This window comes from Pocillopora damicornis, chromosome 4, assembly GCF_964200805.1.
Source record: "Pocillopora damicornis chromosome 4, jaPocDami1.2, whole genome shotgun sequence".
Classification (NCBI taxonomy): Eukaryota; Metazoa; Cnidaria; class Anthozoa; order Scleractinia; family Pocilloporidae; genus Pocillopora; species Pocillopora damicornis.
In genome coordinates this window covers 18,199,354-18,223,747 of record NC_142673.1, presented here as the reverse complement: position 1 = coordinate 18,223,747, position 24,394 = coordinate 18,199,354, and the positions used below count along the sequence as shown (strand labels likewise).

Genomic DNA, 24,394 nt, shown 5'->3' with positions numbered 1-24,394 from the left:
AAAACAGAAACTACGAAACAAATTTCGAATAGTAGGATTTCAGCAAAAGAGAAAGCTTTGAATAGCAGCTTTGTTTGAATTAGAAATTATCTCATAAAGTCTACGGCGTCATTTTCGTTCGGTGCTTTCCTGGCGCAAGGAGGCAAGCGCAAGGCGTGCGTGAAAAAAAAAAAACAAACAAAAAAAAACAACAACAACACACACACACAAAAAGAAAAAAAAAAGAAAAAAAGAAAGATAACGCAAACATGACAAATTCTTCAAGCAGAAATACTACATGAATAAATGACGCTGACTCACTTAGAAAATGCAACTTTTATTTACCAAACAGCTAAAAGCACTTATTTTAGTTTGTTACTTTTGCTAGTTCAATGCAAGTTATTTTGAGAGAAAAAATATTGGCACCTACTACATTCAATAATCGTTCACATTCATGATCTCAACAGAATTCCAAAAATAACTCATATGCGGACTTCAACAGGTGCGAGAGTCATGGTTGAATCTAGATAGATTAGTGCCTTCAGGTCTGCTCGGCTGAAGTTAAACAACAAAAAAAAACAGTTACATTATTCTTACAAAATAATTACAAGTAAGCAATTGCAAAGAGAACGCGCTCTGAATAAAACGCACGCTCTGAGTTTAGAGCCAAGCTGAGATGTTTTTAATTTAGAACGTGTTCTTTGAGCCTGCTGTCACTGTCAAAATATCTAATTCTCTTCTACAATTACATTGTTTATAATTTCATCGATATTAAAAAAGGGTGGCTTGTCCATAAAACTGTGGAAGATTACAGTAGCTCACGATAATCTAAATCTTTGCATTTTCTATTCATTTTCTGAATGAACTCTTGGCTCCACGTTTGCACAACCGCCGGCTTAGTGACAGATATGTCAACTTTTGCACTGTTGCCTTTTGGTTCAACCACGACATCTCCCATCAGAAGGAATGTTTCTTGGTCGGGTAGCAAAGGGCATGGGCAGTCTGGTGACTCACTGTAAGGAATATTCACGACAACACTTCCCAATGTAGGAAATCCCTCAGATTTCCTGAGCACGTTCTTTATCACGACCAGATAACGAGCTTGTTTCTTGACTGGATCATGTCGCAATTTCCTATCGACTTCGCCTACAAAAGCTGAGAGTGAAGACAATCGTTTAAAGAAAAGTTTAGACATATAAGAAAGGAAACAACACAAGACACAAAATTTTAGCACAAGGTCGACCCTCATTATCTATTCGAACTATGATCGCTATCCGTGATCTCTGGATAATAAATGTACTATACATGCGTTTCTTCACCGCATTTAAGCAAACTCAATCCATCCAATCATCTTATAATACCAAACACCCAGTTACACACATCAGGAGAGTGGTAACGAGGTAAGTTTATTATTGTGAGTTTTGACCAACCTACGTTTCGCAGCGTAGCCCAGATAGAAGGACAAAACTGACTGAGAGCACTACATCTAGCAATCGGGATGCTAGTTCATAAGTTTTGCTCTTACGGGCTAAAGAGCTCCACGGTAGAGGGTTCGGCGGAGCGTTTGTGAAAACGAAACTGGCTGCTTGGAACCTTTTCGGTAACCAAATACAGGGAAAAAGCAATATTCTCTTTTTATCACTACCATCGTCACAACTATTATTTTTAATTCACTTTTATCGCTCTTTATTTCCATGGAGAGCGTGCGTCGACAACAGGCCAACTCACCGATACTGCTGGATTTGCATGCCTCACGAAGTTTCCTTTGAATGCATCTTGGACAGGCTTTGTTTCCTTGTTCTAAGAAAAACCATGTAATTTCACCATGTTCAGTAACACAAAGTGTAAAATACCGTCAACGTCAGCTTTAAAAGCTGCGATTAAGAGCACAAACTAGAGCGACTCGTAAATATATTGCACAACTGAGAGACAATCAGAAAGCAAGGATCATTAGTGATTTTATATTAAATCTCATATGGAGAAATAAATTTTTTTTTCTGAAATACAATGTATCTACTCCTCCCTCGTCCCTGCTCTTTTTTATTCATTTATTCATTTATTTATTTATTTTGCTCTCTTTCATCCAATGCCTAAGCGTGACTCCCGTTCAGCACACTCTTCTTCCGTTTATGAAGATTACTACGTAGACCATCACTCGCAATCTGAGGGATTCAAGAGGAACCAGAAGATTCCCAGAGAATTCTTCTTAATCTCTGAACTTCGAAAAACCGCAAAAAACAAGGGACGAACAATAAAGCGGCAGGAACACCTTACCAGTAATCACAGGAGGGCAGCGTTTATTGCATTTTTCTTTGCTGTCAAAGTTATTTTCATTTCCAAAACAGCCTCCATAGTTGAATCGTTTACAACGACCAGCTTTGGGGCTAAATGCCCATCGATGTATGGTGTTGCTACACGGTCCTGGCTCAGTAGGCTGGCTACATACGTCCACTAAAAGCATTGCATAAATTAAATTTATAGTAACTTATAGCGATTTTATAGTAATGGTATTGAAAAGAGATCCAGCAATGTATTTTTTAGCGTATTTTTCTCGGGAGTCAAACCATAACAATTTAATAAGAAATAAGAGGCCAGACATTCTTTATCATCGGTCTGGGGGATTTGGGGGATTACATGGTTTTCACTGGGGGACGGAGTAGAGGTCAGTCTTCGCCAACCGCGTATAAAGAGTGGACTTTAGAAAATTGCGAATGAAGGGGGGGATCATAAGCAAATTACAGAACCTTAGCGGGGACTAGGTTAATTTTATCGTTAATTTTACTATCAAAATCCTTCAACCCCCTCCCTCCCCCCCCCCCCAAACATAAATAATAACCGGTCCATTAACCCAAATATCGAAAATCTTTAATTGCTCCACCTACCAGAACAAGTGCGATTGCAATCTTCCATGGTAGGGAAACCATTCCATCCACTTGGGTGACAACCACCAGCAACGATTGGCTGACACGTATTAGTTGTCACGTTGAAATAAAAATTTCTGAAGTAAGCTCTGCATTTGCTTGCAGGGTTTATCTGACAAATTCCACCTGTTAATTGAATATAAGTTATTTTAGAAGTGGAATGAACACGACAGATTAGTGATCTGTCGATATCTTTTTTCATTGTTACACTGACTTTATAGTCAGGCCAATACATTCCAGTTCATTAATCCTTTAACTCCTATAAGTGACCAAGACAGAATTTCTCCTTACCATATCTATACAATATCATAAAGACAAGTGATGAGAATAAAGAAAATATCAATCATGGGATTACTAATTGATCCGATACCAAATTCTCCAAACTAACATAAGAGAATCATTTGGCATACAGTAAGGAGACTTACTAATGAGATCTTGGGAGTTAAAGGGTTAACATGATGATTCCCATGTTATCTATTATCACTTGTTTTTGCCACAACCATTCTCAAAAGTCATGTAACGTACTACTGCCTTTCTGCATATGTTACATGATTTTTTTTCTAAAAAAAACAAACACACAAACAAACAAACAAAATCGCACCAGTAATCGGGTTTTTATTTGGCTGGTATTAGCTTTAGCAACTGATAGGCGATTAAGCATTAGAAACCTTGAAAGAACAAGACGAAAGAAGACATACCAGGAGAACATGACTTATCTGCTACCTTCTCCACCTTCTTTCCTTCTCGACAAGCAGTCGCCTTCATGATGCAGTAATTGTTGTAGGTTTTCGCATCCGAACCACAGATGGGTTGTAAATCGGCAGGACAGTCCACGTTGTCACGACAGACGCATCTGACCCCTTGGGCACTGTTATAGACACACTTCTCTTCAAGTTTACAAACCACGCCCTCGCAACGATCTGAAAAATTTATAATTTCCATATCTAAGTAATCGTTCGCACAACGATCCTTCTCATTGACCAAACAACCTCAAATTTTCTTACAAATGTAAGAGATGCGTAATATTCGATCATATTTAGAGTCAAAAGCAAATAAATTCTATAGCAATAATTAAAACAGGCAGTGGAACATTTCGAGAGAGGTGAGAGAGTGTGCGTAGATATGGAGAAGGGAGGGGGGGGAAGGGAATATGGCTCGTTGTACACCAATGCAAATGTGGTCCCCTTGTCAAATTTCCCGAGTAACGTAGGAGGGGGGAGCGAAATTCCCTTTAAAGGGAGGCCTCTGATTTAAATAATGCACGAAGTCGTAAAAAGTGTAATAGAAGTCTCCCGTTGACCTTGCAGCGATCACTGAGAATTGCAATGGCACTCCTCCACCCCTCTCCCCCCCCCCCCCCTCCCTCACAAAGATAGGCCTAGAAGTTCTAATAGCTAACAGTAAGAGATCCATCGGAAATCGAACTATTTAAAATCTGGTTATAAATTGAAAGTAAAAGCCTTTACTGATTTTCACCACAGGCTAGAAGCAAAGAAGGCGCACTGCTTTGTCGTACCTTTACACAAAGGTGTATGGTCAGACCATTGACCATCCGGGCGACATGTCAGCTTCGATTCTCCGTCAAGCTCATATCCCTCATCACAGGAAAAGGTCACAGTGCTTCCAATAGAAAAGTCATCACCAATTCGTTTGCCATTTTTTGGAGGAAAGACATCGAGGTCCCAGCACGAAGTAACTATTAGCAAATTCATTTTTATTTTATGCATCTTGGAAAACAGTATCTTGACGTGCACGTTTAAATTCAGACTAGCTGAAGTAAAATACATCATTACAGGGTGGGCCTGTGTCTTAACGAGCAAACTGACTCTATTTGTGCCAGGGTCTTTGTTTGATACCTAATGTTTACTGGGTCTAATCTTTATTAGCTCACTAAAAAAATATAGACAGTAACTGATGATATTAATAAATACAAAAGTCTTAGATATTCTTAGACTGCTCATAGCAAAGGCTGATTGAGGCGTTGGAGATCATTTATTAATTAAGATAAAATGTTAAAGACTCTATTAGCTACCACCTCTATCAAGTCTTCTTGCTTCTGTCTTTGAATAATCAGCATTCTGGTGTTGATGGCGTCATGATGCCACTGAGACGTCGAGCTTTTTCTAAAAGTTTGTCTGCAATATTTGCATTTCTTTAATTTGCCAACGCGAATCTCTCTTTATCATTTACACTGCCGTCATGGCGATTTTCGTTTCTGTCCTTCAACACTATGCCTATTTCAAAGTATCTCTTACACTTACTTTCGCAAGTCGGTTGTTCTCCAGACCATCTTCCATTTGGTTGACAAGTTCTCTTACTGGATCCGATCAGACGGGTATTTATTTCACAACCAAATTCCACTTGGGTCCTTACAATAAACTCCTCCAAGTTGTCCGTTCTAAAGCCTTTGTTTGGCTTTCCAGGGTCTGAACATGTTGCTGTAATGGTATAAATCAAAGGGTGATTTCAGAAAACTGGCCTAGATTAGGTGCAAATTTTCATCTTTTCTCAAGAGTAATAAATATAAGATTTATACGTAGTCTTTGATAATCGTGCTGCCAAGAGTTAAGTTCCACTCCTTGGAGCGTTAAGTTCGCGCTGTTTGGGATATAACTTAGTGGCTAAGTTATATTCCAAGGAGCGCGAGCACATTTCTCGAAAAGCCGCTGTTAGTTGAGCCTAGTCCAAAGTTTTTAAGAGCTTCATTTTTGGCTTAGGCCAATAAATTAAGACGCTGGTTAATGGGACATGTACAGTTAAAAGCCATAGGAAAGTTTCTTCGTAAGTGCGGTCTAGTTCTTGGATAAAACAGAAAGAGCATGTCCTCATTTGGATGTCACTTTGTAAGACTTTTAAAGGAAAAAGTTTCTCGACCGTCAGGTTTTTACAAGAAAGTATTGGCTAGTTATATAAGAAAGAAGAGGACGTTGAGCTGGGCAGATTGACCGCATGATCCAGGCAGATTTTGTTGAAGGTGGCTAATAAAAATTTCCTCAACCCTTCAATAGGCTTCTTAGCTTAAATAAAGGTACCATTACTGACTTACCACAGAATGTCGGGGGAAACAAGTTACGGATATGCTCTAATGCCACATTCTGCTTAGTCCGCTGTTTGTCCTCAAATGTTACCGAATACTTGTCACCATTGATCGCGTCAACCTTGGCAAAGATGTACGTTCCTCTTTGCATTGCAATCACACGCGTTCCCAAGAAGATGTTCTTCGGAGATGGGAGTTTGTCCTCTACTATAATGTAATGTTGTGTTCCAGGTCCAAATATCGCAACGTCTCTTTGTTCTTTGGATGAGTCAATCAGAACTGTCACGATATTTTTGCTTTTTTGCTGAATTATTCCATGGATGAAACGTTGGCCATTCCTGACAAAGACTGGGGTGTTAACACCTGCGCATTCTATAAAATAAACAAATAGATAAATAGATAGATGTAAATCTGAGAAAATAACACACTCGAGTATTAAAATTCGCCTGTCCCTCTGGACAACGTGCTTATGAGGTTAATGAACTTTAAGAAGGTGAAGCTGAGGTAAAACTAGAAGCGCAGGGTTTCAAAACAAGCCGGCGACCTAATGGCCCTTAATAAACTTTTCACAAAATATTTTGAAACCCCTGGAAACAGTTTTAAAAAACAAAGTAAGAAAAAATGAAAAGAAGATTGATTGACAATGGACTTAGGAGTGTAAAAATGATAAAATGAAAGTGTAAGTTAATAGTAAGGAAGAGAAACCGAAATAAGCACTAAAACAGTGCAATGATTGTAGGAAAAGAAACTGATCATCATGAAACATGATAAAGCGAAATAAAAGATGTACTACCATGATATCATTAATCAAAGGTACAGAGATGTTTACTTATTTACCAACACAAAACGGTTGCACCCCAGTCCACTCCCCTTCACTAACACAAGAGCGCCTGTCAGATCCATACAAAATGTATCCATCGTTACATTTATAGAAGATCATTGACAGATAAGAGAATGGAGGGCCGGTTGAATTTGTTGAACCGTGTTGAGGTGTACCGGGATCAGCACAAGTTACCGCTAAACAGGAAATAATAATAACAGTAATAAAAATAATTATAGTAATAATATTAGTAATAAAAACAATGGCCTCAATTGATAGCTACCTAATGGGTCTTCTCCTCTCAAGAAAAAAAAAATGAAAAAAAGAAAAAATTGTAAATAAACCTAGTGTTAAAAAAATACCAACTAGCAGGAGGTGGACCAGTTGGTTCTCTAGAAGGTGCAGCCAGGTAGTTGCACTTAAGGCAAACAAGAACAATCTAGTGAGTAGCAAGGTGTGATGCTTGAACTCGCGACAACCAGTCTAGCAACCCGTGATCAATCGGTTACACTGCCACTCCCTAAAAAACTTCGACCTGCCGGACTACTTCAGTTTGTAAACTATTGCAGAATGTGAAATTACATGGTTTGACATTTTTGACAGCTTTAGTCTTATACAACCAATCAGATTATTTGAACTATTCTAACTGGGATTCTGATTGGCTTAATGTAGCGTGCTTTATGAGAATATAGGGCGTGCTGCCGACACTGTTGTTCTCTTTTGGACTTTGTTTTCAAGTCGACTACGTCTCGTGTTTCTCCCTATTCTTCTTTCGTGCTCTAGCACGCTTCCTGTGTGCTTTGCAACAGAGCAAAGTCAACGCTTCTCTAATTGTTAAGTAATTGGTATATTTGAAAGCTGGTCATTCTCTTTACTCCGTGCTTCATTCATGTATAGAGAAAAAAAGGTACAAAACGAAAGTCAACTAAGAAACTCACCTTTACAAACAGGTGTCTCACCGACCCACTTTCCATCTTCCCCACATGTCAAAGTATCTGGTCCTTTCAATTTATACCCTTCATTACAAGTGTAATACACGTGTGCTCCAAAAACAAACCCACCGCCGAACATCACTGCGTCAGGCACTTTTGGAGGCTCCTCGCAGGGTACAGCTAAAATATATCAATCAAATAAATTTTTCGTCATAGCGATGGCTCATTCTATCGCGATACTGATCCATCTATTTGACTTTTACTATATTGCATTGACGAGGAAAAACAAGCATTCATTTTATCGGGGTAGATGTCTACGCTTTAAGGCATTCTTAATGAAGGGATTCCAAAGTAACCCGGACCTAACGCACCCAGGTACGTATAAAAAGGTACTAGATAACGGGAAACTAAGTCAGCGGAATGAGGGTTTGTTTATTTAAGCTGGATTCTGTTACATCAAGAGGAAAGATGGTACGTTATTCTCTCTTAGTTGCATCCATATTACTATCGTGGGTGAAATCGTGAATTCTGTTCGTTACACAGGAGACTTCATTGACACGGGGTCATGATGATTCGTTTTAATCGTATACTACATTTTTAAAATACAAGAGAACATCTTGCTGCATAATGTAATCTTACGTTTGCAAATTGGCTGCGTGCCACTCCAGGTTTGGTTCGCAAGACATGTTCTTGCGTTGGGGCCTTCCAGTTTAAAACCGCGATGGCAGTCGAAAGTGACACTGTTATTGTACTGAAATAACCAGCCCTTGCGTTTTCCATTCAAGAGAGATCCAGGGTCTCCACAACTTACAGCTGAAAAGAGATAGGATCCGATAACTACATCAAGTTAAAATAAATAGAATTAGAAAATGAAAATCATCGTCAACGTTACTGAAAAAATAGAACATGAGTCACGACTGTATATCATTTAATTAAGGGAAATAACGTAACAACATCAGCAAATTAAAATATAGAACAATAATTTTAAAACAGAAATCTTGCGAACAAAACAATCAGTTCCAAGAAATAGACGTGTTTCATAAATTGTTACAGTCGAACCTGTCTTAAGCAGTCAGTTGTCAAAGTCCCGAATTTCTTCCCCTTAATCACTATAATGTTCACCTCTATTAAGTGGTCGGTCCTTTATTATATCCCAGCGGCCTGTTTTTATGGTCCTCTACTTGTATTGAACGGTCTCTAGAAACGGGACCACCCAAATGAAACTAAGAATAATCTTTAAAGTACTTTTGGTTACATTTTTCCTCCCAAGTGGCGTTGTTTATCGTTTTTCTAGTACCCTAAACTGTTGAAACTGTATTAGGCTGTCACCCCGCCATTCCCGCATTCCCGGTGGGTGAGTGCTTATTACAGGTTCGACTATATATGGAGAATCATAACCATGATGAAATAATTTGACATCTAATCTGTACTGACCAACACAGGACACATTATGTTTAGTCCATTGTCCATTTGACTGACATCTCATTCTATGAGGATTTCCAAGTCGATAGAAGCCCTCTTTACACAAGAATTTGACGACGGAACCAACCGTGTTATTGCCAATTGCATCAGCATTTTCCGGAGCTTCTGGAGGTGGGCATGTCTTACCTATTATCAAAACAAAAAATAAAGATCATCATTTGGTTCCGAGTAATAAAACCCGTAAATTTCTTAAACGACCCAAAAATATCGAGTGAGAAGGAAATTTGCGCCGTTGAATACCAATTTTGTAAAAAGGATACATGTTGTGGTCAATTAAACAAATGGCATTAAGGGTACATACTCAATTTTATCCTCACAAACGTGTCTTCGTAACTGATTACTCATCGGTCACGTGTAATCGCGTTAACCACGCGCGAACGCGGGAGCGAGCGCGGAAACAGCGATTGCGTTACACGATCCGTTTCACTTCCTGCGCTATCCTTGTTACCCTGAACACCCCACTGAGATTGGAAAAAATCTAACATACCACTGCTTAGGCTATTTTGATATCGTGGAGCTCTCCTCTGGAGAAATAATATGTCATCTCACCCCACGAGTGAAGAGTTGCCTTGGTTGCGGCACCCAACACCACATGGTATCTATATTGCTTCATCGCAAGGATTTTCTTGGAAAAAAAGGAAGGTAAACTTATCCCGAAAGAAAATATTTGACAGGTCCGGTTACGTTCTACACCTAGTTCACTGATGCATAGAATTAAATAAATACATAACGTAATCAAAATTTCAAAACGAAAATCTCAATGCCGGTCATCTTTCATCTTACTCTTTTTTCTATTTTTTTTATCTACGATGACGAGTGTTGCTAAACACATTCAACTTGAAGCAGAGATAATCAGTTTTGCCGCCACAACACATAATGACTTACCTAATATATTGTCTTCGCCTCTTGCTAGTTGGAGCAGGAAGAGACCGAAAATAAAGCTCTGAACGCAACGCATGGTTATCACCGTACGCTGTGGTTATGAGAGCGAAATGTAATTTGAAAGTATTGCTTCTGCGTTTCAGACACAAAGGAATTAAATAGGGAACACGCACGAACGTGCCAAAAGATTTTTCCTTTCAGCGCACCTATTTGGTCAAGCTGTCAACGGTAACGTTATCTTTGATTCCTTAAATTTGAGCGCTGTTATTTTTTAGGGTGTTAAGGGCAGGAAATGAGAAGCTATCTGTCAGCAAACTATTATTTTAGTGCGGAATTTTCTCTACGTGAGCCAAATCACTGAGGCCGAAACTGTGCTGTCATTTTCATCCCATTAAAAGGCCTGTGTATTTGGAAGTCATCCAACCCCTGCTGTTTATCTTTTTATCAGAATTGGGCAATATGGTGTTTCAATCAGACCTATTGAGCCGCAGCACCGTCATACTTAATTTAACACTCAACTGTGTATATTTTCAACCTCTCCTTATTTCCTTTATCATAGATAGTTACCGTCTTAAGCAGCAGAAAACCATACCAGATTTAACAATTTTCATTGAAAGCGACAGGGAAATGACGGCTCAACAAAGCGAAGAAAATATGTTTTTTTCCACGGGAAGAAAATATGTTTTTTTCCACGGGAAGAAAATAACTTCCCTGACCTTTTTCTGCGACTTCCCAAAATCCGACCTCAACATCCGCTGAAACTGAAGCAGCTCAAATTGCTAGCACGTTCTGAGTGTGCGTGCGGGCTGTTTTCTCTGGCAACCGATAATTCGTGTTTAGGCAGCGCTCAGAAGGTAAAAATACACCGAAAGAATTAACTAAACAATCTTAACACGTTAGTGTATAGCGGAAACAGAAATCGTTTCATCGTCCGTGAAACTTATCTAGAGTTAGATCTACAAACAGAGCAAGATGCAGTTTTTTCGATATCAGGTAAGACGTCAATTTACTGTACACTGTAACGCAACTGAAGCTGAAAGGACTAAATGGGAAAATTTACGCGCTAGATTGACCAATATGGTGATTGATCTTGACGGGGTATTTTGATCATTGTATGATTAAATATTTTTTTTCTAAGAGGCCAGATACGTGAAAAGTATGTGAACAGGTCTTGCAACTATATCTTAAAATTCAATGATGTGGAGCGACTGGTGTCACCGCACAGAATAACAAAGGACGTAACGTATTTATTTAAAAGATTCAAATCCGTCTAGTCCTTTTCAAGATGGGAACGTTATAGGTCAACAAATAGCATGCAGTATAAATCAATAAAAATCGAGGATAAATGATACTCTCTGCCAATTGATCGATCGAAACTGGACAAAAATCAAAGTTTTATTCTGTAGTTATAAGATTGGAAATGTTTCTTTCAGTTACAACAAAGAGTTTCTAACATTGGGTAACCTTTAACCTCCTCTATGCTAAAAGGGAAGATTCTTCTTTCAGCAGGGGGAGGAGAGCACGACAAAAATCACTCCTTGAAATACTCCTATTTCTGCATGTTTACAAGCGTAGGCTTAAATTTATTAGATTTCTGTATCCAATAAGGGCACTTAAAGGATGTACGATGGCATCAGTCGAACTTCTTTAACATTAGCCATGGAGACTGCTTACAACCAAGACATCTATTCAATTAAGATTAGATCTCCCTTAGTGTTGCTATAAACTTCCTTTAAGTTAGGCAGGAGAATTTTGACTTTCATCAGAGAAACCCACTATGGCAGTAGAGCTAATCCTTTTCCAATTCTCATCACTTGTACGCTGAATTATGCACTGATCTTGTAAGGAGAAGTTATCATTCAATAAACGGTCGAAACAAAAATTAGCGGAAAGGATGACTTTCATTCTCCATACAATTCAAAATGTAGCTAAGTTTGATTAAACGAGTTCCTTTAGAAGACCATTCAATCAGTCAAGACTATGTTCGACAAATATTTCCGACTCGACCAACTACAGCTAAGGGCCAAGTCGCACTAGAGGACAAAACTGTTTATTTATGTCAAGAATCTGTCATCACAATGAAAAACCAAGTGCGACCGGTTTGTTCACCAAAGGACAAAATTTGGTCGCGGGCGGACAAACTTCAAAGATGCCGTCGACTACCTCTGGAGCAGGCCAAATTGAGACAAATTTTGGAAAACAATAGCGAGGGTGTTTTAATTCGGAAATGATTTGACAGGTGATATGTAGCAGAGTCTCTATGCTATAGACTTCGCGGCAAAATTGGTCACGTTCTCATTTCGCAACAACATGAATCCAGGCACGGGCAACCAATACTTTCCTTATGAAATGGGGCAACAATATCCTCAATATCCACCAGGATGGATATATCCGTTGCCTAGCACTTACAATTTTAATGATCGAGGAACTGCAAGCCCATCTCCTTCAACCGCAAGTTCTGGCTCGTTGTCAGAATCCTTTCCGTTCGTCGAAGACGGCTCAATGCCGGAATCATCCCAAACTTCTTCGCGCCGTACATTTTCCGAGAACAAGAAGGCCCAGGAACGATGGACTAAAGATGAGGAAAAACTGTTAGTCCAACTATGGGCTGAAAAACACGATCAGTTGGAAAGCAGAGAGTGCAGGAAAACGTGGGCCTGGATCGCTGAGAAGATTTCGAAAGCGCTACAGTCCAACAAGACGGCCGACAAATGTATTCGGAAAATGAAGTACATCATAGAAAGATACAAGAATGCAAAAGATTGGAACAAAAATCAAACAGGAGGAAACCTTAGGAAATCCGTCTACTACGATGAGGTTGATAAGATCCTTGGATGCCGCGACCTAGTAACCTTCAATAATGTAGCCGAAGCGGGGATCAGCGGCGAAAGTGCCCCCCAAGTTGTAGCTGAATCAAGTGATACTACTGGCGAGAACAGTACTTCATCTAGCCCCAATGTGCTACAAACTCCAGCTGAAAAGAGAAGAGCGTCAAAGAAAGGGAAACGAGCTTCGAAACGCAAAGCTCCTGATAATGACAGCGACGAAGAGTTCAAGATGGCTCTAAAGGATATGAGGCAGCAGGGGGAGAAAGTTACAGCATTTATGGATTCTTTGCAACAATCACAGACGCAGCAGCTAGCCATGATGAACCAATTTATGGGCTCCATTGTGAAAATCCTTGGCCAACAGAATGAGAAAGACAACTGAACTTTAATTCAAGACTGTTTTGGACTATTGGGAGACAATCATTATCGACCATTATCAAAAGACATGTTATTGTTTATGTTGCGAATCGATCAAACGAAATTATGGAAACAAATGAATGTACTGCTTGAACTGATTTCTTGTTGTAAATGCAAAAATTATCTTTATCACACACTTCTCTTTAAAAAGGGATTTGAAGAATCATAGACTGTTTTTTAGCAACTCTCTTATATCTTCCCCGTCCTGCATTAAGTCATTGTTCTGTTCGTTTCCGCGGTCATCATCGTCATCGTAAAAATCATCCTCCCATTCGTCCCCAATTTTAATGCAAAAGTTATGCAGCACTGCACAAGCAATGGCAATCTTCACAGAAAAAGTTATTCTGCTATCCAACCGCTTTTGTAGAATTCGCCAACGACTTTTGAGGCAGCCAAAAGCGCACTCGATGGTTACTCATGCAGACGACAGTTCCTTGTTAAATGTTATCTCGCCAGGGTCACGCGTCGCTTCAGGATAAGGCTTCATAAGCCAGGGGGAAATAGGGTATGCGCTGTCTCCTACCAGGTAAGGCTGAATATCTGTGATGCCGATTCTTTCAACGGGTTCCTTGAGTATATCTCCGTTGCTTGCTCTTAGATAAAGCGAGCTGTTTCGATATACCCTTGCGTCGTGGATACTTCCCGGATAACCCGCTGCAAAGTCAAGAAATAATCCCTTACCGTCAGCAACGGCCTGAATAATGAAATCATGTTGCTGATTTCGACTAAAATAATCAACAGCACTGTCTCTAGGAGCAACTATTTTGATATGAGTGCCATCTATGGCCCCAACAATGTTTGGAAGTCGTGATTTGTCCGTAAATGTCTCTATACACCTCATTGTCTCGGCCACTGTTGTTGGGAATTCGATGTACTCATTCCTTAAGTCATAAAGAGCCTCAACCACGTCTTGACAAGCCTCTATTGCTGTAGTTCTGCCGACGTTTAGCGCAGGTCCTATTGTTTCGTATGAATTTCCGTGTGCAAGGCGAAGCAAACCACAAGCAAGGACCTTTTCAGGAGTGAGGCAATTTCGCAGAACTGTATTCTGTCTCGTCAGCCGGTTACGAATTACGTTGAGCAACAAATCAAAGCTTTCTCTGTTCATTCGTAAGAGCCTTCGAAAGTAGTCCCCAGGTATTGTTCGATCAGTATAATGGATCTCGAACCACGATTCGACTGGACGAGGAAGAGTCCAATAGTATGGTGCTCGTCTTCGATAACGATTTCGTTGTCGGCGAATACATCGTGTCACTAGAATGTTTTGTGCACGTAAATTCTGCATTAATAACAGACAACATATCATTAAATTGATATTGATATTTGCTTGCTGATGAAGAACCAGAAAATAGAAGAAAAATATTATTGCTAGAATTCTTCGTGGAAACATTTTGAGATGCCTCGTGTCGCGGTTTGTGGATTGAAACAGCGGGTAAAGGCTGCTTCGCGGGAAATTGCGTGACGCTCACAGCATGGTGTGATGTTTTGTTCACAGATTTTGTTCTCAAGTGCGACTGTAGCTTTCCGGACAAATTTTTTGTCACTGGCCGATTTCAAGTCAGACTTGTCCTGGACAAATCTGAAATTGTCCTCTAGTGTGACTTGGCCCTAAGTTTGATATTATCTACTGAGTTGATAATGTACATTGGCCGCCGTGAAGAGTCTCTTAAGCTGACGTTTCGAGGGCTAGCTCGTCTTCAGAGACTGCCACAGAGTTGACCTAAAACTTGCGTTGATCTTTACTGGATATCTACTAATCTGCTTAGAGAAGAGAAAATTAACTAAATCGACAGCGCACTTGAGTTTCAAGCTTATGATTAGCTTAGGAATATTCACTGGAAAAAAAATTGAACCTCTCTCTTATTTCCTAGATTCTCTGGTACGTGTTTTTGACTGCACTGATGTTGGCCACTCAAAATGTAATGGGCCGAAAACCTAGTAAGTTTTACGGAAATTCACGTGTTTACTCCTTGAATTCAGAGTTAACTGACCATCAGCTGATGTATTCGTTTCCTGTTGTGCCATTCTCTTTTGGGGATCTCCGTACAAATTTTTACGAGGTGGAACTTAAAATAAAGGGAGGTCCCACCATCAAACAAACGGCGAACAGAGGGAACAGTAGAAGCTTACGAACAAAACTGAAATCAGTCCTTTCTATGCTATGCAGGTGCAAGGCGCGTGTTTTTGCATTAGCTGACATCAAACAGGAGGCTCTAATTTGGCCTGTCGCAAGAATTCACCCTTAAAAACAGAAGCGAGGTCTAATTTCGGTTCATTAACAGTTGAAGAAGATGAATTGAATGAACTTGCAATCTCAACGAAAAGATTGACTATTTTAGATTATTAATTTACAAAAAATCAGTATAAAAAAATTCACCGGAGCGTTAAATTCCAGTTCAGTATATCTAACTGCATCATAACAGATTACCTTACATGGCGCACGTTACATGTTTCTTCTTATGTTAGACTGTGACAAGAAATGCCTTGATATTCTCCGTAAAACTCGAAGAAATCCGCCCCCCAGTACTAAAGTGGAAATACACACTGGTTATTGTAAGGCAAAATATGTTTGCCGAAAAGGAACTGATATAAGAGCTTGCAGGAATGGGCAGTGGATTGGAAGCAAAGCACTCAAGTGTCCAGGTGAAGTTCGGCGGGTTGACTCACTTCGGTTTGGATAAATTACAATCATTCGATCGGACAGAATGAATTATTACAAACCAAAATCCCTGAGCCACGTCACCATTTGATGTTCATAGGTTGAATCATAAATTGGACTTTGTTATATCGATATGAAAATATCCATTCCTAAGCAAGATCAAACGCATTTCACTATAATCCATGATTATTACTAGTTTGTGATCGACAACTTAAGAAACTGCATGTTCACATATTTTATCTTATAAATAATTTCTAACATTCTTTTATCAGCATATTGCGGCAAACCCGCGGACATTCCACACGCCACATTCTCTGGTTCCCGTTTCAGCGTCAACAATAAATTAAAGTACCGATGTGATCAAGGCTACGTACTCGATGGACCAAAAAGAAGGAAATGCGAAAAAAGCGGACAGTGGTCTCAGGCTCCTACATGTTCACCACGTAAGCTGAATTTGATAATCTTTACACACGTGTAAAGACGACAGCAATCAGGGATTACTTTGGTTTTGCTTTATTTATTCAGATGATTGGTCCAAAAGACTCTCACCACTTCCTCGACCAATCAGATTCAAAACTAAAACCATTCGCGACTTGGACACCCGCGTTTTCCCGCGCTTCAGGCAGTTTGCTTGTTTTCACTTCGAGTTCTCCTGGTGATATCGTGCTTACTATGATTGGCTGTTGTGATTGCATTGGTTTTGGTTTTCCGACACTAATTCGAACACTGCACTTACACCAATTAATCCATGTTGACCACAATGCTTTCATTTAACGTCACTGTTCACTTAGAGCTGTCTGAGTGAAAATGCAACAACACTGACAATTAGCTTTATTTGCAAAATCAAAGGAAAGGAATGTACAACTATATACTTCCCTGCAATTGTTTAATTCCCTTGGTTGGGCTATAAGAAAATATTTCTATTAAAATTAGGAACAAACAAATAAATCGCCCCGATTAGTCCCAACAAAGCTCTATAAAAATGTCAGACTGACAATATGCATTGGAAGACAGTGGAGTCAACAAACATGATAGAAATAATTATGATTGGAGTAACCGATCTGAAGATGCCAAAATGGAATGAGCGAGAAGAGTACCTTACGATTCGACAAAAAAAAATTTAATTCAACGACAATGTATTCACCCTCAGGACGCGCTTTTCTTGTCTCTGGACGGTCGTCAGCATCGGCAACAGCCATAATGAAATGGCAGAGAGAGGTCTAGGGCTCAGAATGTTTCATAGCATTCCAAAGTTTATCTTTATTCCAGCTTCTTCGCGTTTTATAGTGTTAAAAAATATACTTGTGTTCTCTTTGGTAGGATCATGTGGAAAACCTGAGGACATTCCTAATGCTATCGTAAGCGGCTCAAGTTATAACTACATGGATACTTTGAATTACACTTGTTCGAAAGGTTATCAACTTGATGGGCCGGAAACGAGAACGTGTCTTCATGATGGGAAATGGTCCAGTAGTCCAACTTGTACACGTAAGTTAACTAAGGAATTACATAAGCATAACAACTGTTGCAACCGCAAAATTAGCAAGGAAGGTGCTATCGCACTGTTTTCAATTTGTACGGAATGGGAGGCTATTTCGCAAGCATTTTTTTGTTACCAAGGCAAAAGAGTACAACAGCCCGACCCCCGCCATTTAAAGGCCAAGGATGCTTTTACTGAATATTCAAAGGAAATTAAGAACTTGTTAATCGTACCATAGGAGCATTTTTGGAGTGATTTTATATAGTATTTTGCTTTTTAATACCATATAATAATACCTTTTGTAATGTAAACATAATGATTATGATTAACTTACAGGACCCCCATTGATACCAGTGTCATTACACTGACAGGGTTATCTTGTATAAATATAAATATGTATATATATATATATAAATATTATGAGAGGAAAAAAGGACGCAACTACATTTCCCGACAAGCCTGTTTCGTGAATCGCTTCACTCTTCAGGGGTTTAATATTAAACCCCTGAAGAGTGAAGCGATTCACGAAACAGGCTTGTCGGGAAATGTAGTTGCGTCCTTTTTTCCTCTCATAATATTTATTCTGCTCTGCTTCAACGTATTGAGCACTGTTCCACGCGAAAATCGACTTGCAGACTTCCTATATATATATATATATATATATATATATATATATATATATAATTTTTTGTTTTTTTGTTTTTTTTGTTTTTTTTGTTTTGTTTTGTTTTTTTTTTTTTGTCTATATAACTCTATACTTCATTATGCATACAGTTCTTTATAAAGGAAAACAATAGCAAAACAACTGATTGGATTTGGGAACACAGCTCTGTTTAAGAATAGTATTGGGTTACATGATTGTGTATGGAGAGCTTTCCAAATCGCTTTCATAACTTCGTAATAGATCTCGCTCACCGTGGAGTCTCTGTGGCTCAGTGGTTAGAGCATCGGAGCGCGGAACCCGAAGGTCTGAGGTTCGATTCCTCATGGGGACTCCAAAATTTTTCTTTGTTCCACGCTCGCGACAAGACGGAAAACATTCTTCCGCTTTCTAACTGTATTTCATTTTTGTTTACAGAAATCCGTTGTAGGAAGCCACGGCGTCTTGTTATGCGAAATGGAAATGTCACTACCTCTGACCCTGAATACCTGTATGGAGCAACCCTTACGTTTGAGTGTAATGAAGGGTATGAGTTACGAGGCAGTGACTCTATGACTTGCCTAAGATTTGGTTGGAGTCCCAGGAGACCACCATACTGCGCTAGTAAGCACGTTTTGATGATTGAAATAATGTTAAAACTTACCTATGTGGTAGAAAGAGACAGGAATAGCCTATTAGTCTAAGGGCTCGCCCTCACTGCTTTGGTCTGGGTTGATTTTCACATCTGGAGTAACATTTGGGTAACATTCTGTTTGGCACTGTTTCTTTTCCTCGAAAGTGACATCTTCTCCAGGTTTATTCACCATTGATATCAAACACAGTATGCAATATTTGAGGAACACAGTCTGTTGCCTAGCAGAGTAAGACCCTAGTGCTAGAGATCAATTAACTTAACTACAAAGGGTAGTGTGGGTGCGACAGCCTATACACTGAAACAGTTAAGACTTACTGATCAGGGGTGTGTTTTCTATGGTAATTACCAATTGCTTTCAAGGTTGATCATTGTATTATTATCCTTCATTCCCAAATACCCCAATCGGATAAAACAACAGGCTTTGGAAAACGAGAATCCACATGAATGTGCAACTGATAACATTTCATGGTGTTATCAATTTTTGAAATTATAATTATTGATATTATTTTCTTAACCATAACCAATACTTCTTTGTAGTAAAATCTTGTCCAGATCCTGGGAGACCAGAGAATGGTGATCGTTATTATCAAGATCGATATTTTAGAGTTGGTAGTACAGTGCGGTTTTTCTGCCAGTCTGGTTTCCAATTGTCTGGCTCAAAGGAAAGGACTTGCATGGAGAATAAAGAGTGGAATGGAACTATGACCACATGTCAGGATGGAAGTAAGTGAGAAATTTCTCAAGCTTCTCTCAAATGTAATAGAGAGGGGCAATGGCTATTTGCTCTTTATTTATTTATTTATTTATTTATTTTTTACTTCCTGTATTCTCTTGGCTCTGAGTGAAGACTATAGCGTGCGTGTTGTTTTTCATTCACCTGGCATAAAGTCAAGTTGGGACAGGATAAGATGAAAACTTTCTTAAATGAGATGGTCAGTTCAGTAGTCAGCTAGTTCCTCAGTCAGTCCTTGAGACAGTCAGTCAGTCAGTTAGTATAATGATTAAGTCAGTCTTTCAGTCAGTCAGTATGTGAGTCAGTCAAGTTTTGAGTCAGTCAGTCTGAGTCTGTTAGAGCATGGGCCAGTCACTGATTCAGTCAGTGAGTGCATCCTTTGGTCAGTCAACCTGTTAGACCAAAGGATCCTTTCTTCTTAGGTCTCTCTTAAGTAATGACTCTCCTATACAGTTCAGTTAAACAGTTAGTCTGTGAGTTAGTCTGTCAGTCGGTGAGTTGGTCTGTCAGTTATGCATATATGAGTCAGTCTGTCTGTCAGTCAGCTTGAGAGTCACTCAGTCAGTCAATTAAGGGGTCTTTCTCTCGTATTTCTTTTTGATACTGATTTTTCCGTTCGTTCAGTCAGTCAGTCAGTCGGTCATGCGGTCCATCAGTCAGTGTAGGTCCTGAGGTGGGATAACAACAAGTGATTTGTCGACTGAAAACGTTTCTTTTTCAATTCTCTTTCAGATACCAACTGTCCCATTTTGGGTACCCCAATAAGTGGACGTAAATACGGCAGCGGATACAACAAAGGAGACATTGTGTCATTCGAATGTAAACGCGGGTTTGTTCTTAAGGGTTCTGCAGTGAGAAAATGCTTAGATAGCGGAGCTTGGAATGGCACCGACGCAATTTGTCGAGGTAAGGCTGCACAGTAGTTGCACAGTAGTTGCATTGCTGTATCGAAGCCTCAGTATATGACAAACAAAAACATTTCAAAGTATCACGTGCTATGGACTCTGATGAAGAGCGATTTCCTCAGTTTTCCCTCTATCCATTTGTTTTTACAGACGAGTTCGAAGATCGTTTTAAAGGTGTTAACGTCACTGCCTACAATCTTCGCAAAAACCTGCTTGATCCTTTATCAGAGTACACATGTAACAGTGATAACAGCACTGGATGCAACAGGACAAGTATTCGTGGCATGGATTTCAGAGGCAGAGCCATTAATTTGAACTCAAGGGGTGGCTTAGATCTCGTGTTCGTCATCGATGCATCTAGCAGTGTGAGAAAGCTGACTGATTTCAAAAATGGTTTGGAGTTTGCAAAAGAGCTGGTTAGAACCATCGGGACCAGCAAAAGGTACGATTAATTTTTAAGAGACAGAGTTCTTTTACATTTGTTCAACATGTTAATAATTTAAAGGATAAGTATATCGCTAATTGAGGCGCTCAACACATGGAGAGCGTCGCTTACATACCAAATCATATTTCTTGTTTTATAACGTCCATACCGCAAGTAAATGGCTCGTGACTTAAGAACTTATGAGAGCAAACTCGAGGAAGCTGTTCGTTGTCAAGTTTTGTCATAGTTATTAAGACAGCTTATAATGGTTTCTAACTAGCCCAATAGTAATAATCACGACCATTGTCATCAGCAGCGTTAAGATCAAGACATTTATCTTACCTTCAGATTTTTAACTTCTTAGAAAAGATGGAACGCGAGTAGCAGCTGTGACCTTTGGGACGGATGTGAAAGTTGAATTTAACTTAGGAGATGCTAAAGTCGACACAATGGATAAAGCAATCAAAGCCATCGATGAGATAATCTACATCGGGGGGGCTACAGCGTCGGCACTCGCGTTACAAGAGGTCAGAGATGTCGTGGTGCCGCTAGCTCGTCCAGACAGTCACCGCGTATTGATGTTCATCACAGACGGAATGTCTAACATAGGGGGTCCACCTAAAAAGTTAGCGAAGTACCTTCGTGAACAAGAAAACTTTGAAATCTATGCAATAGGTAAAGTAGCTTGGCAGTGATTTAAAACAGGGTTACTTGAAGATTTTGAGAACGTTAAGTGTATAAAATTTCTTAACGGACACTCTTGGGAAGATGTTTTACTCGATTCTTATTTTGACATTAACATAAGCGCTCATTCCCTGCAATGGGACGCAAACACTTTGGAAGAGTGCAGTTTCCACTTCTGTATATCATGTCTGTGGTCTTGTTTTAATTTGCATATAACTCTTATCAATGAGTTTTCCATTTTATCTTCAGATTTGTAGTGGACGTTGTTCGCTAGTTTGACGTTTCCAGCTATTATCACCTCTTGTCCCACGCAATTACACAGTACTACAGTCGCTACTTCCTGTTGCGATGACCATTTTTGTAAGGGGTCCTCATTTCTGAAGTTGAGCTACAGTCTAAAAGGGGGGAATCATCGCTGAGCAAGGCATGGAGCGCTATCCCCAAACGACGCCGAGCATTTTAAAATATGGTTTTTTCTTTCATAACGATTAGTTTTTCAAGAATTGTTTTAAACTTCATCACTAATTTACATCCTCGCACTATCACTTAACATCTTGCCCCTTTAGGAGTCGGTAAGAAAGTTCGTATTCGTGAACTGATGGATATAGCCTCACCTGAAGCGGGCGATAATCATGTGATCCATGTCAAAGACTACGACAATCTTCAGAAAGCCATCAAGAGAGCGACTTACGTCAAGATCGGTATGTCGTAAATTGATGATATCAGCTTAAATTTCATTGCTTATGATTTCTCTTATATTTTGAAGTCGATTATGAATCGAGATTCTTTATTCGGAATGGTTTCGTTCCAAGGGAGACGTCCTAGAATAGTTGAGTGTTTATTAGCAGCTGGATCGATCGGCCTTGTCCACAAAGTATCACCATAAAATACAGAAAAGACACGAAAAGAAAAGAGCCAATAAAAGTGCATTGCACTAAACCGGTCTTCTTTGAAGTGAACATGACTTTTTGTGTGTTTCTTGTTCACAGATTATACAACCTGTGGTGTAAGTCCTGTTGATCTGAGGGCGAGAATGGTCGGTGGCAAGAATTCGAGAAGAGGCTGGTGGCCCTGGCAGATTGGACTACGTAAGATTAACCCAAAAGGTAATTTGAAAGGAAAATTTGCGTTGTCTGGCTCATTCATTGAATGCTGTATGTAAAAGGAAAGCATTAGTAACATTTCCTTTCCATCATGCGGCAAATCGTTCTAAGTAGCCTATGACTGTCTGTGGCCTTTCCGTACATCTAGGTAGTTCGGAAAGCCGCAGAACTCAAGAACAAAAATTCATCTTTCAAATCTCACTCTTAATCTTATATTATATCAACTAACGATTCTCATTCTATTGATTCATTTGTTTGTTCATTTGTCTGCCTGTTTTTGTACGTTATTATGTTCTCAGAAATACAGAGTGGCTCCATTTTTCTGTATGTGATCCCTACACAACCCTCCATTCCTTTGTTCGTTCAGACGAGGGGCCAAGCTCGAAAAGTTACTTAAAATGCACTTGTCAAAAGCTGGTTTTTTTTTCGGGCATAATTTTCTACGAGAAGTTATTTTTTAAAAAGAAAGTATCGGTTGAGATTAATAATTATTGTTTTTTATCTTTTTCCTTTTCCTTTTTTAAGCGGAACTTGTGCTTATCTGTGGTGGCGCACTGATTTCTCGTCGCTGGGTTCTGACGGCTGCACATTGTTTTTACCACAGAGGTCTTCATGGGGCTCGTGTTCTCGACGATTTGTCCAATAAGTAAGCACTGAGTCCAATAATTCTTTTTACGTTTGAAGTTTAAAGAATCTTTTTATATCTATAGATATCTTTTTTCAGTGTTGTATCTGAAAGTTCACATTTCAAGGTGGAGAAAATTCTGCACATAAAAAGGTTTCGAATTTCTGATATCATTCATAGGGGGGACTCTTCAAAAACTCCCAAAACCAGTCTTTCCCTAGTAAGTGAAGCAAACTTGGCTTATTTTCTCTACAACTGCTGCTCTTTATCTCGCAGGTACCAAGTGACAGTGGGTGACCACCACTTGCGGAGGGTTGAAAAATCTCAAAGTGAAGTGGCAGTGAAGAAGATTTTTGTTCATCAAGATTATGTTGATAACAAAATCACAAATGACATTGCTCTGGTCAAACTCGACGAGGAAGTGAAACTTGGCCCCTTTGTACGGACATTGTGTATTCCAGAAAAGGATGAAGGTGATTTGGCAATCCCTAAAAAGTACGGTATAGCAACAGGATGGGGTGTAACACAAGCCTTGGAATTCGGAGATCAACCCGATGACAAGAAACGCTACTCAGACCGTCTTCAATACTCAGCCTTCACAATTCAAAGCGACCAACTGTGCGTTAACAAATCAGCGGGATTTTTTGTTAACTCCACAGTGACGTTTTGTGCTGGGGATGGAAAGGGAGGAAATGATACTTGCCAAGGTGACAGTGGAGGAGCTTTTGTCCGCGAGGCAAAAAGAGGAGACGACTTCCGTTGGGTGGCTACTGGGCTGATCAGCTGGGGAGAGGGCTGCGCACAAAAGGATAAGTATGGATACTATACCAGGGTGTACTCATTTATTGACTGGATAAAGAAAACTATGGAAGACAACTCATAGGAAAATGACTGAACTTCTTCAATACATGTTCGAGTATCTTTTTACTGATTAGTAGTATAAGGAGTGTCTGTTCTCCTGCGAAAATCGTTGCTTTACCATTCTCAGAGTTACTTTGATGTCTGATTGAGGTTTTTGCTTAGAAAGGCCGTGCTTTTGTAGATTAATGTGCAGATTGATAGTTTGGGTTTTTTCCTTCTTTTTTTTTTTCGTTTTGTAGTCAAATAAAATCGCCGATGAACGCAAGATGGTTTCTTTCATCCTGTCTTAAAGTAGATGTAATCATGACAGAAGCAAATAGACAACAT

The 24,394-nt window shown here is 39.5% G+C and overlaps 3 protein-coding genes and 1 non-coding gene across 5 annotated transcripts; 3 read left to right on the top strand and 1 right to left on the bottom strand.

Moving 5' to 3' along the window:
• Positions 1-296: 296 nt before the first annotated feature.
• Positions 297-10,470, bottom strand: LOC113666275 (zona pellucida sperm-binding protein 3 receptor). The gene is made up of 13 exons (XM_089205291.1): positions 10,057-10,470; positions 9,124-9,297; positions 8,329-8,502; positions 7,696-7,869; positions 6,775-6,954; positions 5,947-6,309; positions 5,162-5,338; positions 4,417-4,596; positions 3,599-3,820; positions 2,862-3,026; positions 2,254-2,430; positions 1,708-1,779; positions 297-1,134 (listed from the first exon to the last, which is right to left on the bottom strand). Exons 1-13 carry the CDS (start codon positions 10,127-10,129, stop codon positions 788-790), a joined length of 2,478 nt encoding a protein of 825 aa, XP_089061417.1. The 5' UTR covers positions 10,130-10,470; the 3' UTR covers positions 297-787.
• A 138-nt stretch (positions 10,471-10,608) lies between these two features.
• Positions 10,609-24,332, top strand: LOC149047103 (complement C2-like). 2 transcript variants are annotated; one of them, XM_089205279.1, is made up of 14 exons: positions 10,609-11,046; positions 15,170-15,236; positions 15,765-15,941; positions 16,230-16,400; positions 17,278-17,445; positions 18,516-18,701; positions 19,270-19,455; positions 20,198-20,371; positions 20,521-20,812; positions 21,159-21,469; positions 22,045-22,179; positions 22,468-22,584; positions 23,107-23,227; positions 23,483-24,332. In XM_089205279.1, the coding sequence occupies exons 1-14, from the start codon at positions 11,026-11,028 to the stop codon at positions 24,087-24,089; spliced, it is 2,733 nt and encodes a 910-aa protein (XP_089061405.1). In that variant the 5' UTR covers positions 10,609-11,025; the 3' UTR covers positions 24,090-24,332. The 2 variants fall into 2 exon arrangements, with proteins under 2 accessions (XP_089061405.1, XP_089061406.1); XM_089205280.1 differs by lacking the exon at positions 15,765-15,941 and having other exon boundaries at positions 10,811-11,046.
• LOC149047105 (uncharacterized) lies at positions 12,078-13,396 on the top strand. The gene has a single exon (XM_089205312.1). It carries the CDS (start codon positions 12,364-12,366, stop codon positions 13,261-13,263), a length of 900 nt encoding a protein of 299 aa, XP_089061438.1. The 5' UTR covers positions 12,078-12,363; the 3' UTR covers positions 13,264-13,396.
• Positions 18,359-18,432, top strand: Trnap-cgg (transfer RNA proline (anticodon CGG)). The gene has a single exon. It is a non-coding gene; the product is annotated as a tRNA-Pro (tRNA).
• Positions 24,333-24,394: the final 62 nt, after the last annotated feature.

Excerpts from the sequence above, each read along its gene's own strand:
- LOC149047105 (XM_089205312.1), top strand. The coding sequence starts at position 12,364 with ATGAATCCAGGCACGGGCAACCAATACTTTCCTTATGAAATGGGGCAA.
- LOC149047103 (XM_089205279.1), top strand. The coding sequence starts at position 11,026 with ATGCAGTTTTTTCGATATCAG. Across the intron at positions 20,372-20,520 it reads CACCGACGCAATTTGTCGAG|ACGAGTTCGAAGATCGTTTT; the intron begins GTAAGGCTGCAC and ends TTGTTTTTACAG. Across the intron at positions 20,813-21,158 it reads ACCATCGGGACCAGCAAAAG|AAAAGATGGAACGCGAGTAG; the intron begins GTACGATTAATT and ends TTAACTTCTTAG.
- LOC113666275 (XM_089205291.1), bottom strand. The coding sequence starts at position 10,129 with ATGCGTTGCGTTCAGAGCTTTATTTTCGGTCTCTTCCTGCTCCAACTA. Across the intron at positions 5,339-5,946 it reads GTTTCCCCCGACATTCTGTG|CAACATGTTCAGACCCTGGA; the intron begins GTAAGTCAGTAA and ends ATACCATTACAG. Across the intron at positions 4,597-5,161 it reads AGAACAACCGACTTGCGAAA|TTACTTCGTGCTGGGACCTC; the intron begins GTAAGTGTAAGA and ends ATTTGCTAATAG.